The 19,289-nt window shown below is 37.8% G+C and overlaps 1 protein-coding gene across 1 annotated transcript in view; it reads right to left on the bottom strand.

Annotated features, from left to right (window-relative positions):
* The window catches only part of IL7 (interleukin 7), a gene marked incomplete at both ends in the record, with an annotated part of 41,627 nt that extends 23,526 nt beyond the window's left edge, over positions 1 to 18,101 (bottom strand). Inside the window, 2 exons of the mRNA XM_080694757.1 lie at positions 12,096 to 12,219; positions 18,067 to 18,101. Coding sequence (XP_080550883.1) covers positions 12,096 to 12,219; positions 18,067 to 18,101 — 159 coding nt within the window. The remainder of the gene's footprint in view (positions 1 to 12,095; positions 12,220 to 18,066) is intronic.
* Positions 18,102 to 19,289: the final 1,188 nt, after the last annotated feature.

Below are 19,289 nucleotides of genomic sequence, written 5' to 3'. Positions count from 1 at the left end.
CTTTCAGGAGGCCGAGACCGGAGGATCACAGAGGACAGCCTCAACTACTTAGTGAGGCCCTTTGTAACTCAGTGAGACCCTGTTTCAAAAAATAGAAAGACTAAAAAATAGGGCTTGGGGTTGTAGCTCGGAGGTACAATACCCCTGGTTCCATCCCCTGTACCACAAAAAAATGCTTTACTCATTCTTCAATGTTCTATGCAATTGAAATTCTCCCTTTAGTCACTAGAGTTCTTGGAGAGCAGATCATGTCATTCATCATTGAACTGGCAGATTATAATTATGTAATACTTAGTAAATGTTTCATTAACTGAACCATCAAGGAACAGAAATCGAGGTTTTTATAGAGGTCTAGAAAAACTGATTGCAAATCTACCGACTTCTGCATATTGATCATTTAGGAGATTGTAACCATTCATCAGTCTTAAGGTTAGTATGCAGTAATGGTTGCACACTATCTAGAAGGGGCAATCTAACCTGCAATTAAAACTGTGCCAAATGTGAATTTGTAATCATCAGTCTTTATATGATCTACTTTTTAACTGCCTTGCTATGTGTCTGAACTCTATGTATTATTTCAACTATAGGACCCATGGATTTTATTAATGAGACCATATAAAGAATCAAGTGCCAGAATAAGTATATTCAGAGAACTGGTGAGCTGAAGTGGATAGTCATAGGTATAACAAATATAAAGATTTGCTAGAAAGAAATGTCCAGCACAAATAACATAAAGTTTGGTAGACCAAACTGCCATGAAGAACAAGAAGGAAGTTCTTTATTCTGTGAGTGTAACTCAAAGCACTGTCTCGTCCAGCATCAATAAGCAAGCCATGAGGTAGTCTTCAGGAGCTTGTTATCAGTAGCACATAAACCAAAAGTTGTAAGACATTGTCGCTACACCAATATGGTAAAGACTACACTTCATATAATCATTTTACAGCGTCTCTGTTATGGTCTGAATACTTGTGTGCCCCCAAATGTATATGTTGAATTCTTAACCCCAATATGATGGCCCTGGAAGCTGGGCCTCTGGGAGGAAATTAGGCCATGAGGGTGGAGCTCTCAGGAGTGGAATTAATGCACTCATAAAAGAGACACCAGACAGCTGATATGCTGCCTCCCAGTATGGATGGCATTCTGCTTTAATTATGGTTTCTCCTCCTTATCATTTCTATTGCTTATGAACCATCCAGTCTGTGTTACTTTGATATGGCCACCATAGACAGATGACCAAGAGTGCCACTCATTTATATTAGCATCTTTAAACTATAATCTAAAAATGACATTTAAACATTTTAATATTAAACATAATAAAGTACAATCTCTCTCTCTCTCTTTCTCTCTCTTTCTCTCTCTCTCTTTCTCTCTCTTTCTCTCTCTCTCTCTTTCCTTTTCTCTCTCATTTTCAAGCAGTTTTCACTTGATGGCAAAATTGAGAGGAAGGTACAGAGATTTCCCATAGATTTGGTGTTTCATACATGCACAGTTTTCCCCATTATCAATAATACACTCCCATTTAACAATTTATTTCTCGTTAAATCATGTCATGGAGTTCAGTGAGCTGAGTTCCTTGGTGAGATAGTGAGATAGTTGTCTCTTGTGATCTGGACTTTTCTCCCATTGAAAATGAAGTGTTTTGTTTCTGGTAGAGGCTTTCATGCTCAGGAAACCATTTCCTCTTTTTATTTGTCTTTCTCCAGCAGGCATTTCCACCAACTCTTTCCAAAATGGAGCATTAGTGAGACATTTTCAGAATGTTGTCCATTTGTGACACTATCAGTATGAGTTTCCATGGCTGATGTTAACAAACTCCTTAAATCTTAGAACAAGAATTTATTACCACATAGTTCTAGAGGCCAGAAGTTTAAAATGCAGGTGTTGGCAGGGTTGGTTTCTCCTCAAGGTGCTAAGAACCCATTCCATGTTTCTTTTTTTTTGGGGGGGGTAGCTGCCATCGAACACTGGCATTCTTTGGCCTGTAATTTTGTGACTCTAGTCTCTGTCACTGTCCTCAAATGACCTTTCTTTTGTGTCTTTTCTCTGCTCTTCACTTTTAAGAAGACTTGTTATTGGACCTAGAATCTAGCCAATCCAGGATAATCTCTTCTGGAGATTGTTAATTATGAATGCAAAGACCTCTTTTTTTTCCAAATAAAGTGACACTCACAGGTTCCAGGTAGACATATCCTTTGAGGCACCATTATCCAATCCATTGTGCCATCTATATGCTTACATTGAGAAAACTGATGTGTTAGGGGATGCTGTTAATCACATGGCTTCTTGAATCATTTTTCACATTCTGTGGCTGCCACTTTTCAATGACTTTGGGGACAAAGAAGTATCTTTTTCTGAGTTTCTACTTCATACTTTTTTTAGATTTCTATTATATAAACTTATATATTTATATATCACTTTTAGCTTCTTTTAATGTTCCCTATAATATTTTATCCCAAGAACAAATTTTAAAGAATGAATAACAATGCTATGAATACCTTTGGACCCTATTGTGTGACCACTTAATAAAGTATATGAAGACTGATCATAAAGGTTAAAAATCTGTCCTGTTATTTCTTTGTTGTAATGAGATCATACTGCTCTATCGAAACAGGTATAACAAGTTTCAGCAGACAGAGTGCCCATAAGATCAGATCTTCTCAGTTTCTCATTGAAACTAGTGCTATCTCCCTGTTATACTAGAAGTCTTTTTTCGATCTTCTGAATTTTCCAAGAATATAGTGGGTTTCTTTAATTCAAAATAAATTGGTTTTCTTCTATATACTATGTAGGGGAAACAAGACTATATGAACTATCCACAGTTTTTGGCTTATGCTTTTATTTTCTTTTTGTTTTTGATTTCTGTTGCAATCACTAAGTATCAACCCAGCAAAAGAATGCAACATAGTCTGATATTCTTGCTGGTTCAGATATCTGTACAAGCTCCAACAGTGCATTGGCCTGAGATATAAATTCTATAGTTATTTAATTCATATTTATATCCATAGTATTGTCTCCAAAAAGATTTGTAATGGCAGGATACTTGGATCAGAAAAACAATGCTAATCTTAACATTCATTCCCAGGTTAAGGTCTCTCCATCCACCTGAACTTGGCATTCAGATCACATGAACAATCAAGCATCCTTTCCCCCACGATGAATTCTCCCTTGTCAGTGGATCTCATCCAGGAACAATTCAGTCATTCACAAAGGTCCTAGTATCATGGAAACTCAAAAAAACCCATACGGGTGTGTTCTTAAATTCATTCTGCCCAGAAAACATCTGTGGAAATGTAATTAGTTTCTTTTAGAAACTAGCCTTGGATACCAAGGAATGATCTATCTTGAGAATTTGTATTGATAGTGTCCCCTAATTTATTTAATTTTCTAAAAATATATTTAGTTTATATTAGATTTTATAGGCATTTAAGAAAGCAATTTTTGCTTTCCAGAAAAACTAGAAAAAAAGAACATAATTCACATATATTCCCTGTTCTCTTCTTTTTCCCCACAGTTTCCCTATTTTTTTTTTCTTTTTTTCTTTTTCTTTCTTTTTTTTTTTTTTTTGGTGTTACTGGGGGTGGAACCCAGAGGCTTTCTACCTCCGGGCTATACTCCCAGACCTATTTTATATTTTATTTGGAAACAGGGTCTCACGAAGTTGCTGAGAGCCTCACTAAGTAACTGAGGCTGGCTTTGAACCTGTGCCATCCTCCTGTCTCAGCCTCCCAAGCGCGGGGATTACAAGCGTCTGCCACCATGCCCGACAGTTTCCCTATTTTTAATGTCGTATGTTAGTGAGGTACCTCGGTTACAATTCATGAACCAGTTCCGAAACATTATTCACTTAAATCCATGGTTGCATTAGGGTTCACTCTTTGTGTTGTAAAGTCCTATGAGTTTTCTCAACTGTATAGTCACATATGCACTATTACAGTGTTATAGGGAGTAGTTTCACTGCCCCAAAATTACCTTGTGCACCATCTCTTCATCATTCCCTCTGAACCTCTAGAAATCATTGATCTTTTAGTTATCTCTATAGTTTGCCATTTCTAGAATATTATATAGTTGGAATCACACAATATTAGCTCCTTTGAACTGAATTCTTTTACACAATATGTGCTTAAGGTTCCTTCATGCCTTTGTGGCTGCATAGCTTATTACCTGTTATCATTGTTTGGACTGCACTGAATGATTGTGTCTGTATTGGTTTGTTTATCCATTCACTTACTGAAGGATGTTCTGGCTCTTCCATTTTTTGGCAGTTATGAATAAATAAAACTTCTATGAGCATCAGTGTGCAAGTTGAAGTATGGGCATAAGTTTTTAGCATGTCTGGATTGCATGATTGCTAGGAACATGGTTGCTGCTTTATATGGTTATGGTCATGTTTATCTTTGTAAGAAACTGACAAACGGACTGTATTATTTCACATTCCCTTGAGCAATGAATGAGAATCCTATTGCTCTACTTCTCTGCCAGCATTTAGGGTTGTTTTAGATTTTAGACATTTGGATAGGTGTTTAGTATTATCTCACTGTTTTAATTTTTCAATTCTCTAATGAAATGATATTGAGCATTTTTTATTATGCTAATTGCCTATATGTATTTTGGTGAAGTATTTATTAGATTTTTTGCTCATTTTCATTGGACTTATTTTAATTATTGACTTTAACAGTTCTTTAAGTATTTTTTTTTTATCAGATAGATGTTTTGTAACTATTTTCTCCCAGTCTTTGGCTTCTTTTTTCATTCTATTAACAATGCCTCCCAGCAAAGTTTTAATTTAATGAAGACCAATTTGTTTATCAGTTCTTTATTTTTTTGTATGTGTGTGTTGGCTGTATTAGAGATCGAACCAGGGAGGGAAGGATTTTACCACTGAGCTATACCATCAGCTTTATTTTTATTTATCTGTTATAATTATTTAAAAGCAACATATTTAGACATATTTTAAAGCAATATTTGACTAGAACTTAATACTTTTTTTTTTTGGCCACTTCTGCTAGCAAACGAATCAAATGCAAGACCAAGGCACCATAGTATTGAGGGAGAGAGATTTTAAAGGCTGAGTCTTTTGGGAAGGAGAGAATATCAGAGTTGAATTTGGGAAAGATAACTCAAGTGCTACTTAAGAGGACAGGTGCACAGCAGAGGCTGGGAGAACAGCCAGGAGCTACTAATGGAAGTAGTCTCAGTGAGATCTGGTGACTACCTGACCTAAGACGTGGTAGGGGAAAACAATAGAGTGAACTGACCAACACAGGCATTAAGAAAAGACACTATATAATTTGGTTATAGATAAAAATGAAGGATTGAGGATGTCAATAATTATTTAAAATATTTTGGGGTTAAATGCCTGGGTAAATGCTAAAGCCATTACCTAAGTTAGAGAATAAAGAAACAGGAATGAGCTTAAAGTTATAATTAGTGATATTTGGAATGGTGCACCATAGTACAACTGGGTAGATATTTCTAGATGATATTTGATTGAAATGGTTCTTGAATTCATGGGAAAAAATGTAGACCTGATGAGATGAGATTTGAGCTATCAGTGCAAAGATGGCAGTTGAATCTGTGAGGGCTCCTAGAATAAAAATGAGTCAAAGTTAAAGACATTAGACATTGTAAAACTCTGTTATAACCCATTAGTCATAAGATCTTATAAGTTAAAAACTTGTAACAACAAGACAGCCTTTCATATGACCACAATTAGACTAAATAATTTTTTTTTTTTGCAGTACTGGAGATAGAACCCAGAAGCATTCTATCTCTGAGCTACACCCCAGCGCTATTTTTTAGTCTTTATCTTGAAACAGGGTCTCACTGAGTTGCAAAGGGTCTCACTAAGTAGCTGAGGCTGTCGGAAAAAAGCAATCCTCTGGTCTCAGCCTCCCAAATGCTGGGATTACATAGACTAAATAATTTTGATAAAATGTTTGACCATTTCTAGCAACCATTATATTTTGAAACAGCTCCTGTTCTGGTAACAGAGTTACATAATGCAACTATATGAGCTAGAGTTAGGTAAAATAAATTTTAAAGGTGGAATAATATTCTATAATGTATCAAACTGGCTCTCATAAAAAAGTACCTAAAATTTTATTTATAAAAAAATTTCAAAGAAAAAATTTTAATAAAAAAGATTACCTAGCCTATTTGAAAATATATGGATTCTCCTGTGTTGAGAATTTTGTGAGATATAAAGATGAACTTAACATAAAATCTGTCTTTAAAGATGCTTATAGGATACTAAAGGGAAATAAGACATATACTTATATATTATGATTTAGATATAGAATCTACCCTAAAAGAGTTCATGTATTGATATTCAGAAAGAAGTAGGGGAAGGAAGAGAAAAGAGAAAAGGAAAGAAAGAGTAAATGAATTCTAAAATGTGAAGAATTTTAAAATGTGAATTTCAAAAGATTAGAAGATATATGGAATACCAATAAGTGAATGAACATTCACATTATGAAAATTAAAAAAAGAAAGAAATGAAAAAACACATTAAACCTTATTTAATGAAATAATAGATGAAAAATTTCTATATCTTCAAATTTATTTATTTATTTATTTATTTATTTATTTTTGTGGGTCTGGGGATGTAACCCAGGGGGCATTTGACCTCCAAGATACAGCCCCTACCCTATTTTTTATTCTTTATTTTGAAACCGGGTTTCACTGAGTTGCAGAGTGCCTCACTAAGTAGCTGAAGCTGTCCGCGAACCGTGATCCTCCAGGTTTCAGCCTCCCGAATGCTGGGATTACAAGCGTGCGCCACCATGCCCGGCTTATATTTTAAAATTTAAATATGGACATCCAGATTCAAGTAGCTCAAAAGATCCCAATTAGACTCAAACAAAAAAAGGGCCATCTTCAAGATATTTTGTAGACAAAATGTCAAAAGCACAAGACAAATATAATATTCTAAAAACAGCACAAAAAAGCATTAAGCCACATAGAAGTAAATCCCCATTAGACTAGCAGCAGATTCCTCAAAAGAAACCTTACAAGTCAGAAAAGAATGAAATCGTACATTGAAAGTGCTAACATAAGAATAACTACCAACTAAGAATGATATGCCCAGGAGGGCTATCCTTTATAAATTGTGGAAAAATAAAGTATTTCCAGAAAAAAAAAAAAAAGAAACTAAGAGAACTTTTCAGTAACAGACAGCCCTACAAGAAAATTTTAAGGAGCTGGGTGTGATGGTGCACCCTTGTAATCCCGGCACTTGGAGGCCTGAGCCAGGAGGATCTCAGTTTGCAGCCAGCCTCAGCTACTTAGTGAGGTCCTTTGCAACTCAGTGAGACCCTGTTTCAAAATAAAGAATAAAAAATAGGGCTGGGGGTGTAGCTCAGAGGGAGAATGCCCTTTGGTTCCATCCCCAGTACCCCCCCCCCCAAAAAAAAAGAAAGAAAGAAAATTTTAAGTAAGTCTTATACTGACTTACTGAAAACAAAAAGATAATTACCATCATAAAAATGCATGAATGTATGAAACTCACTAGCAGAACAAATACACAAAAGAGAATGAGAAGAAAAATAAAAAATACACAAATACATGGATATTGAATAACATGCTAACTAAATGGCCTGTGAGTGGTTTGTGAAATTAAAAGGGATATAAAAAATTACTAAACCAGTCAGGCATGGTGGCACATGCTTGTAATCCCAGCATTTGGGAGGCTGAGACAGGAGGATTACGGTTCATGGACAGCCTCAGCTGCTACTTAGTGAGGCCCTTTGCAACTCAGTGAGACCCCATTTCACATACAAAATAAAATACAAAATACAAAATAAAATAAAATAGGGCTGGGGATATAGCTCAAAGTAGAATTCCCCTAAGTTCAATCCCTAGTACTACAAAAAAGGGAAATTTATGTATATATTAAGGTCAGAGCAAAGTTTATGTAATTAAGGTCAGAGCAGAGTTTATGTATACATTAATTAAGGTCAGAGCAAAAACAAATGAAATCATAACTACAAAACAATACAAAGATCAATAAAACTAATAGATGATGTTTTGAAAACATAGACAAAATTGACAAAACCTTAGCCAGACAAACAATAAAACAAAAGATACAAATCAATAAAATTAGAGGTGACAAAGAGGCGTTAGGTAGAAAGGATGAATTTCATCCTTGTTCTGGGCCCTATTTGAGCTACACATTAGAGTTTGTATCATTTCCATTTTTTCTACTCTTACAACTCTTTCTTAATTAAATCCACTTGAAGGAAATGTTGGAAATTATATCTAGTCTTCATCTCATTCTTTGTAAATTTTCATTTCTGGGTATATCATTATTAATATATCTAGAATTTACTATGGGAGTATTATAGTATGTAAAAGAATGTTAAATGTATATTGGAAATGCAGGATCAGCACATTTTAGTAAAATGTTATATAAATACATTAGAGATCAGCTCAGGATCCCACCACAGAGTCTCTCTCCTTCAGCCCAACCGATTGGCTGTGCTATTCCCAGAACAGTCTATGTCTCTTCATTTCCAGGTTTGGTGTGCAACCAGTCTGTTTGAAATGACAAGTTAGTAGCCATTCTCCCTCCTTTTAAAGCTAACATTTGCATTCTTTACAAGCAAAACTTATTCATCAGCATGTAAGTTACTTAAAAGAATATTCTATTCCTGGTTCATCATTATATCTACACCCAACCATAAAACTATCCACACAATATGGTTTTCCATAGTCACTTGTACATATCAGGTTTGAAAAATGATTGTCATTAGGAAACAGGAGGGTGGCAGTAAAGAGCACAGACAAAGGTCCTGGTTTTGCCCTGGATCTCAAATTTTTCTTTTGTAAAATGGAGATAAGAAGAGTAATTTCTCCTAAGAATATTGTGAGACAATTATTTAACATATGAAAAGCACTTAGATCATGAAAAACACACCACAAATATTAGCTTCATTATGTTCTCCCTGAAACTTAAACCTTTTAATGTCATCAAAGCACTGAGGAAAGGCTGAGTGGCTGAATATGTTCTGCCAGTCTCATTGATATTAATTCTCTGTGACTTCTTTTTCCCCCCAAATTTATCATCTTCTATTCACAAAAAGCATTCTTATGACTATTTTGGCACTATTCTGTGTTTTACTGTGAACTCTTCCATGTCTCGTGAATCGGTCTCCTTGAGAAGAGTAGCCATGCTTTGCTGTGCTTTTTATAAAGTGTCGTTGTTGCTGCTGCTTTTCACATTGTGTGTATTAATGACATCAGCTCCTTTACATTTCCAGAAAAAATATACCATCTTGGCTTCTTTTGAATATCTGATAGCATCATGTTTCTTTTTCTTTCCCTCACTCCCTTTGTCTCTCCCTCCCTCCCTCCCTCCCTCCCTCTTTTGCTCCCTCTTCATAGTTTATACAAATAATTATTTGTATATATTGCTGACATAATGTTATTTGGTTTTCTGCCAAGCTAATAAAATTTAATAATAAATATTAATGTGGTCAATGTAAAAAATAGCTTGAAATGTAAAATGCAGCAATTGCTCTTTAGTGTGCACTTTTTTTCTTTTCTTCGTCAATGATCAAAACCAAGAACCTTTGTCGTATAGTGTTCAATATCACCTTGAATTTCCCATACCCTTCCAAAAAGCAAAACACTTAACTTCCCAAGACATCATGCCACTTCTGTATGAGTATGTGGAAGACAAAATAGAGGGAAAAATTAGACAATTTCTTCCATCTTATGAACTTTCGAGAGGGGTTTTCTTTGTCACATAAGGTTTCAATCTGATTTAAAAAGCTGCTTATATATTAAATCAATGTATCATGTTGTATTTACATAGCTCTTCAACACTAAAATAAAATTAAATTTTGCAGATGCCATAATTGCCTATGTAGAAATTCCAAAGAACCATCATCAAGAGCTCACTCTGGGAACAAATATGCAACCATAGTAAGGTTGTAAGATACAAGGTTAATAACCAAAATAATTCATATTTCTACATGGCAGCAATAAACAAATAGAATACAAAATATAAAACAATATCATTTACAATAGCACTAAAATAGACAAATTTAGGTAGAAGTCTAACAAAATATAGGACCTGTATGAAAAATAGTACAAGACTATGTTCAAAGAAATAAAAAAAAAACACAAATGGAGAGCTATTCTATGATTCTGGCTAGATGACTCAATATTGATATCAGTTATGATATGAGTTTAGATACCTCAGCAAAAAATATAAACAAATGACAGTAAGTAATTCAAAAGAGTGTTGAGCATCATTTGTTATTAGGTAATTGCAAATTAAAACAATAAGGAGGTAGTATTGCATGCCTATAAGAATGGCATAAATATAAAACATTGACAATACCAAATGTTGGGATAGGTGGAAAACATTGGCAACTCATTTATTGCTGGGAAAAAAAGCAAAGTAGTACAATCACTTTGGAAGACAGTCTTATACAAAGCTAAACACAGAATTACCATATGATATATTTAGATCTAGACTGTCTCCCAAGAACTTGTGTGTTGAAGACTGGGCTCCAAAGCAGGACTGTCTAGAGGTGTGGCTCTTGGGAAGGGATTGGATCATGAGGCCCCAAGCCTCACTGGTTGATTCAGTAGATAGATTCATAATTTTAATGAACTATGGGGAGAAAATGGGAACAGTAGGCAGGTGGGCTGTGGTTAGAGGAAGTAGAGGGCATGTTCTTGGGAACAATGTCCCTGGCCCTCCTCCTTTCTACTTCTTGACTGCCATGACCTGAGTAGCTTTCCTCTGTCATGGCTGTCTACCGTGATGTTCTGCCTTATGTCAGGCCCAAAACAATGAATCCAGCTGACCATCACGGACTGAAACTTCTGATACTTTGAGCCAAAAGAAAATTTTCCCCCTCTAACTTGTTCTGTTAGTTATTTTGGTCACAGTGGCAACAAGTTGACTATCACGCTGTATGATTCAGAGATGAGACTCGTAGGTATTTACCCAAAGATCTGAAAACTAATGTGCTCACGAAACCCTGCACACAAATGTTTATAGAAGCCTTTATACATAATTGCTTAAAATCGAAAGCAACCAGGACACATCCCCTTCATCGCTGAATAAACTGGGATATCCATTGATATCAGAAAAAAAAAGCTATTAAATCACAAGAAGTCATGGAAGAACTTTAGATGCACATTTCTATGTGAAAAAAAATTCAGCCTAAAATGGCTAAGTATTGCTTGATTCCAACTACATAACATTCTAGGAGGGGCAAAACTAGAGAGATAGTAAACAGATCAGTGGTTGCCAGGAGTTCAGGGCGAGGAAGGAAAGGATGAATCAGTGGAACAGAGGCAATTTTTAGAGCAGTGAAACTATTCCGTGTGATACCACACTAATGGATATATAATGTTTTATGTCCACCAAGACCCACACAACTTTACAAGACAGAGTGAACTTGAATGTCAATTATGAGTTTTAATAATTTGTATAAATACTGACTCATCAACTATAAGAAATGTGCCATAGTAGTGCAAAATGATAACAGGAGAAACTGCAGAGGGAGAAAAGAAGTAAACGCTATCTTTTGCCTATTTTTTCTGTGAATTAAAATCTGCTATAAAATATAAAATCTGCTAACTAAAAGCTTTATATTTGGCAAATAATTAACTTATATAAAATTATATAGTGTGCGCATGCATAAAAATGTAATCATGCATATACATATGCATGTATATACATTTACATAAAATAATGACATCTCTCTTCACATAATTTTTAGATGTGATATTCTGTTATTTTCTCTCCCCCAGTGTGTACACCTATAGACTAGCATGGTAAATGGGTGGTGAGGTACTGTGGGCAGTGATGCTGAATTATTCCTGCATAAAATTTGGTCCTAATGGGAAATAGGACTAAACTGAATAGTGAGAATCTTAGCATCTAGGTTAAGATTTATTTTTAAAGAACATAATGTTCCCAACTATAAAGTATGTAGTTGGTTGTTCATTACATTTTATTTTGTAGTTATTTAACTTTTTGTCAAAATATAGATATTTGATTATAAAACTGTATACCAAAAGATATTTCAATTTTTCCCAAGGAGTGAAAATGTAAGAAAAAAACAAGCACATACCAATTCATTGATGTTGACCATTAGAATATTTCCATAATCTTTACTTTCTTTATTTTTAATATCACAATCAGATGAAGTTACTGGCAACAGAACGAGGATCAAGGGAGGAATTCCAAAGATATACCTAAAAGAAACTAAATTCAACAGTAAATGAGAACGAGTTAAGGGTTATGTCATGTTACATTTGGTTCTGGCTTTTCAATGGGCTTGACTATTTTTTTTTTCTAAATAAAGTGCACCTCAGTTTTTTTCAATAATATTTGAATAACTCTAAAAATTGAAATTATGTATCAACCAAGGCAGGACAATGTTTTGGAGTTTAGGTTTCATTTGTGTGTGTGTGTATGTGTGTGTGTGTGTGTGTGTGTGTGTGTGTGTGTGGCGTTGGGGATTGAATCCAGGGGTATTCTATCTCCGAAGCACACCCCCAGCCCAATTTTTAATTCTTTAATTTGAAACAGGATTTCACTAAATTGCGGAGGGCCTCACTAAGTAGCTGAGGCTGGCCTTGAACCTGGATCCTCCTTTCTCAGCCTGCCAAGTACTGGGATTACAAGCGTGTGCCACCATGCCTCGCTCATTCGCTTTGTTAATGTAGAAATTACTCTTAGGAAAAAAATGTAGAGGTGTGATCAAATCAAAGACTGCGTCTGCGAGACACTAGGGTGTAATGATGACTTAGTCAATCTAGATTGACATTGAAAATCCCCATAAGAGAAGATATCTACAAGTGAAGAAGTACACCACAGTTTATGAATGTCCACGTTGTTGACATTTTGTGATTCAAAGCACATGATCATTCCTTTATGTAAAAGCTGGAAGGTGGTTCAGTTGAAGTAATGCTCAGTTCCTCCCTGGAGGTGGCACCCGAAAGATTATTCCCATGGCACTGCACTGCCATTGTGTTCTTTCCTTTTAATGATGGCGCTTAGAGGATTTACTTGTTTCCAAACTCTTACAAAGTTCCACTTGAATTTTGGGACTCCTGTCCCTATTGTCCCCCTATTTTCTGTGTCTATGTGCTTGGAGACCCACATTCTGTTCAAATATATCTCTGTTCAATTTCTTGCCACGTTAGAAAAACTCAATAAGTGGATTCACACCCTGTTAGTCAATGACCTATGTCTGCTTTAGATAAGCCTTCCCCAAATAGAGGCAACTTTGCAATCAAAAGAAATTAAATTCTAAGTGGCATTATTTGAGGGGGGGAGTAAAAATACACTAGGTAGAAATCCAATGATACCCAGAAATATTAAACTTGATAATGTATCTTCATAAATCTTCCAGAGTGTCTTGTTTTTATCTTTCTGTGAACTGTGAGTTATGTTGACAATATATTTCCTGTGAATTTTAACTCTATTTGTTCAGTGCAAGCTATCTCATATATGTGCCTTCTCTAATTAATAGTACAAACAACTCTCCTTCAAACCCAAGGAACTAACACTGTCACAACAGCCTAAAACTTGTTCAGGATATCATAAAGTTCCCAAAAACACTGTCAGCAGTTATAACATTATCTGATCATACAAAAATCAGCAGCATTCCCCAATAAATTATGCTTTTAGTGACCCATATTTTTACAAATACAGAAAAGTAGGTTAGGTAGCACTTTGGGAACAAAAAATGGGAATCCTACTTCCCATTGTCATATGTGGCAAGTACTTGAAATAGAGAATTAAAAAATCCACCAGCGTGTCAAGAAATCTTTTCATAGCCCTGACACTAAATATCTATATGCATGATGAGCAAGAATTCATTTAGGGGATATAATGATTAGATTATGGTACTAGCTACCTTTTTTTCTTTGTGGTACTGGGGATGGAATCCAGGGGCATCTACCTCCAAGCTACACCCCCAGTCCTATTTTTTATATTTTGAAACAGGGCCTTAATGAATTCCAAAGGGCCTCACTAAGTAAGTAGCTGAGGCTGTTCTCGAATCGCGATCCTCCTGTCTCGGCCTCCCAAATGCTGGGATTACAAGCATGTGATTCCAGTTACCTTTAGTTGTGTTTCTACCATGTAACAGGGACTGTTAAAGAAAGCTATTACTATGGCATGGGATTACATGCTTATAATCCCAGCACTTGGGAAGTGGAGACTGGAGGATCACTGTTCTTGGGCAGCCTCAGCTACTTAGCAAGACCCTTTGCAACTCAGTAAGACCCTGTTTTAAAAATAAAAAAGGACTAAAAAATAGAGCTGGGGTGTAGCTCAGAGGTAGAATGCCCCTGGGTTCCATCTCCAGTACCACACACACAAAAAAGAAAGCTCTTAATGTGAAGTAATATTTTTTATAATATGTAGGTAGTAAGTGCTAAGTCTGGATGCTAACTTGAGTTTAATGACTCAGCAACATTTGATAGAAATAGCTATAATCTTTTGGTAACATGTAATCACATTGTTTTTCTGAATGAAAACCATTTCCATGCACTATTATTCAGCTCTGCCTCTCTCTTCTACTCTGATTCCTTCTTCCTGAAGATTCTCAAAGTAATTAATTGCTAATTAATTACAAGGTTTTAACCTTATAGTGGATCTATACAGATTATATAGAAACACACTTTTTATTTTCTTTTCTCACTTCTTATTGTCTTCCAGGTATTCCAAAGTTATTCTTTGGAAAGAACACACAAAAAAGAAAAAATTATAAGGCACATTATTTGCAATGAACTTTTAGGACAATATACTGAAATAATTAAATACTAGAGTAAAAGAGTTATTTTTGTTACTATTCATAAATGTTATTTCAAAGTTCTACCTTTTAATGATAAAGGACTTTATTTCATTTTCTATAACACTACCTATTTTCTTCATCCCAATTCTCAGTAATAAGTACTTTCAAAATTTATATCTACCACAGGTTGTGGTGGTGCATGCTTGTAATCCCAGCATTTGGGAGGATCATGGTTCATGGCCAGCCTCAGCTACTTAGTGAGGCCCTCTGCAACTTAGTGAAAACTCGTTTCAAAATAAAGAATAAAAAATAGGACTGGGGTGGGGGTGTAACTCAGAGGTAGAATGCCCCTGGGTTTCATCCCCAGTACAGGAAAAAAAAAAAAAAAATCACATCAACCTACCAACTCCTTAGGTAACATTTTGCCAATGCTTTCCACTGATGGTTTGGTGAAAAACCAGTCTTTTGTGTACTACAACTAATTTCTTAATTATAAAACATAATTTTCCTTGGCTGCAAAGAGATTCTTCTGTTGTCATAATTGTCGTTGAACCAGATATGACCACACAGACTAGAGCAATGGAAAGCGCATGAGTTTGGGATATGGAAACTTAGGAATTTTGTCTTGGAATGACAGTGAGTTGTGTACCGAGTGAATAGCAAAATTTCCTTTAAGCTTCAGTCACTGGATTTCTAAGATGAAAACTTTAGATTAAATGGTCTCTTAATTTGTTTTTCAGCTCTCAAGCATCTTATCTTTACTTAGCCACCCAACTAGAGAAATTATTTAGATTTGAAAGTGCCTCAGGGACAATTCTGTAAACCACATTGGGCCTTAGTAATGGTAAACAGTTTGTCCTGTAATTGAAGTTCTTTCTCCCACACCACATACAGAGTAATCTATTCTGATTTTCTTGTTTGAGGGTCCTTTGACATTGTCTCCATGGGAATGGGTTCCTTTGCATTTGTTTCCTACTACATAGGCACTCCTCCCCCTCCTGACCTTTCCATCAGGTTACAGAAAAGACAAACCATCAGGAACAGTGCAAGGCAAGTGTGGACTTGTGGGATTGTCTTTAAATCTCCTGGAGGGATTGAAACTGAAGAATTTGTTTTCAGTAGGGAATATGGTTAAACCAGAATGATGGCTGTCTAAAAATTCTTGTTGTTTTTAATTTAAGCCAAATAATACGTTCAACTCTTAGCTGTTTAAGTTATGGGGTCAAAGTGAATATAAATAAATTGGTTTTTGCCTTCCACTGAATCCAGTCTTTTATGTCTCTAAGATGACCATTAAGTGTTTATTGATGGTCCACTATATAGCCTTATTTTCACTGGGAATTTAATTCCATTTCCAGTTCATGGTACTTATCTACAAGTTACTTACATTTAACAGGTGGAAAATTTGAGGCCCACAGAACATTTTCTCAATATACACTGTGTTTAGTAAGAGCCAGGATTCGAGTCCGGTTTGCTCATGCTAAGGAGTCTATATTAGTTTTTAGTTACTGAGCTATACTGCTTTCTAAGAAAATGTGTACCTGTAGTCAAGGGAGAATGGAAAAGAAGAAAGGAAGGAAGGAAGGGAATAAAGGAATGTCCGAACTGTATTTTCTTTTGCATGACCCTCACTAAGGTACTTGCTGGCCAAGCTCTAAAACGGTCATAGACTCTTATTTCAAAGAAAAAGACACTAGATATTTGCTCTTATTACAGTAGTTTATGTGCCAGTGGCGAGACTAACAGAACAGTCCTCCCAAAAAACCTTTTCCATACTTAAACACTAAGGTGGTACCATTTGTAACTGTTAAGGCTAATTCTTCTCAGTTCTCCATCTTTATTACTATTTCATTTGGTTCCCAAATATAATGAAATCACTCCAAACATGATACAGTTGAACACGACATTGTGGATCTTCATCCACTTCAATTCCCCAAAGAAATAACATTACAAAAAAAAAAATGTAAACCATTAATTCTATGCTCAGTTCTGATGGAGCTTAAAATCTCTACTGAATCTCTTGGAATCAAAATGTAGAAAGTCAGTCATAATAAAATGTTATTAGAAGTTTAGGATTTTTATTTTCTGTTTTCTAATAACAATTTATGATGCACGGCTAGTAGAGACATTCAGAAGACACTGATTTTTAATTCTCTATTAAACTCCTGGAGGACTTCCCTTGCAAATACTGTGCCATAATTGTCTTGGATATCCGCTCACATCCTCCTTCCTTTCTTTTGCTACTGGGTTGGTGCGCCCTAGTTTTGTGAATTCTTGGATCCTTAATACCTGTGCGAGGGAAGACTCTTGATCTAATGGAGTCCCCAGGAAGCGCTGGGCCACCAAAAAGAAGAGCCCAGAGCTGGTTCCTTTCTCCCGCTCCCTCCCCCACCGGTCCCCTTGCTCTAGTTAGTGCTCACTAAGCAGATCCTTCCCCTCACCCATTTTTCTCCTTCCCCTAGCATTTCCCCCCCTTAGGCTCTTTACCTTGTTCGCCTGGCTGCCAATGGAATCCAACCCACGCCAATCCTTTCCTTATCCATATTAGGTCCCAATTCCACGCAAATAAAATATATCGTATCTCATCGGGGGTGCGGAATTTAGCATCCTGCCCATTTAGTCCCACTGTGTCAGGAAACGTGCAAGAAAGAAGGAAAAAAAAAAACCCAAATCTGGCTTTTCCTCAATGCCAACCCCAGGGCTTGGGTTCCCAGCAAACAGGGCAACGTACAGCCCCAGTCGGAAACTCCCAGCCTGACTAAGGGGTGAAAACGGGGTTTTCCAGAGATCTGTCCCTTAGGGTTTAAAAGCGTGTCCCGGGGGAACTTCGCTTTCAGTTCTCTAGGAAGTCCAGAGCTGCAAGAGCCCCGCGACTCGCCCAGCCCAGGCTACCTGTGAGTAACTTGGCGCAGCCCGGAGCGAGGGAAGGGCTGTTTGGGGCGGCGGTGGGTGAGGGCTACCTCGGCTAGACGGACGGTCCGTGGTGGTAGCCTGAAACCACTGAGACCTGGCTGCCCGCTGCTACCGCTAAGCGACTTGGAGGTGGTAGCTTTGGGGCTGGGGACCGAAAGCAGGCGCAGGAGACTGCTCCTCCCAGCCCGCCAGGGGCTGCAACCCCAGGTGCCGCCGCGGTAGCCCAGACCACAGGAGAGGCAGAGCTCCCAGCAGGTCCAAAGTGCAAGGCCGGGCGATTCCCGGACGTGCCCCGGCGGGGGCCGAGGGGGCGGCGGCGCGTCCCGCAGTGCCCAGGTGCACCAGGCGCGCGAACCCGTGCGCCCGGGCCAGGAGCGCTTACCATGGACCATGGTCTGCGGGAGGCGGCGTAGTCATGTTGACAGCAACAGCAACAGGAGCACGCTCGCAGCCATAATCGCTCCCAGGACCCTGGTCTTCCGTGGGCTTTCCGCGAGTCCGAGCTGGGCCAGGCAGTCTGTGCAGCTGGTCCCCGTCACCCACGCCGCGCCCGCTTTTTCATCCATCCCAGGAGGGGCGGCACGCATCACGGCCCCGCGCTGCGCTGGGCCTTTTCCATAACTTCCGTAGGATCAGCCGGTAGCGTACTTTCAGTTTCTACTTTGCGTTTGGTCTGCAGGTTCAGGCTTTAGGTTTGTGCCCTGGACGCCTTCACCATCTCCGCGGTCCCGGTTGCCGGTGTTCTCGGGGAGCCTTTCCCGTGCACCTGGACCAGGACCCAGGACTGTGCCAATAGCTGAAGTGCCGCTGGAGAAACCAGCTCGCCTTCTGAAACCAGAGCGGTTCGGGGTAAAAGACTTTCCAGATGACTTCTAACCGCTTTGGCAACTTCTGGGCGACTGGGAGCTAAAAACCATTGGTTGCTAGTATGCCCAAGGAAAAGCCGCAAATGTGCAGGGCGAAAGCTGGGCACTTGCCTGGGAACGCCACACAATAGGCGTCGCCGCTTCTGCCTGGGATGTGGCAGATGTTGCCAAGTCATTTTGTAAAAAAAAAAAAAAAAAAAAAAAAAGGAAGTGAAGAATAAGATTAAGAGGGTCACGCCCTCTGCCCCCCAACCTGTCTAATCAGTTTCTTTCTCCTCACCCTCCCGAACATGCACCTGCTCAGGTGGAACCTTAGGGAAAACAATTCTGTAGGCCCACCTAATCCGGTAGGTTTGCTATCTCTGGAAAATTAAACTTCAAATTAAGTAGAGGACAGATAAATTATAATAACTATGACTCCCACATGTGCGTTGGCCTGATATGGCGAATAAATCAAACCATCCTTTTGTGTGTGTGTGTGTGGGGGGTGTGTCTGGGGATAGAACCCAGGGCATTCTACCTCCAAGCTACACCCCCAGCCCTATTTTTTTATTCTTAATTTGAAACAGGGTCTCAGTAAGTTGCGGAGGGCCTCACTAAGTAGCTGAGGGAGAACCGCCATCCTCAGGTCTCCGCCTCACGAATACTGGGGTACAAGCATGTGCCACCACGCCCGGCAAATCATCCATTTTTACTGTGTATCACTGAGGAGAGACAGAGAGAGAGAGAGAGAGAGAGA

Source organism: Muscardinus avellanarius (genome assembly GCF_963383645.1).
Source record: "Muscardinus avellanarius genome assembly, chromosome: 4".
Lineage (NCBI taxonomy): Eukaryota > Metazoa > Chordata > Mammalia > Rodentia > Gliridae > Muscardinus > Muscardinus avellanarius.
This window is presented reverse-complemented; position numbering and strand designations above follow the sequence as displayed.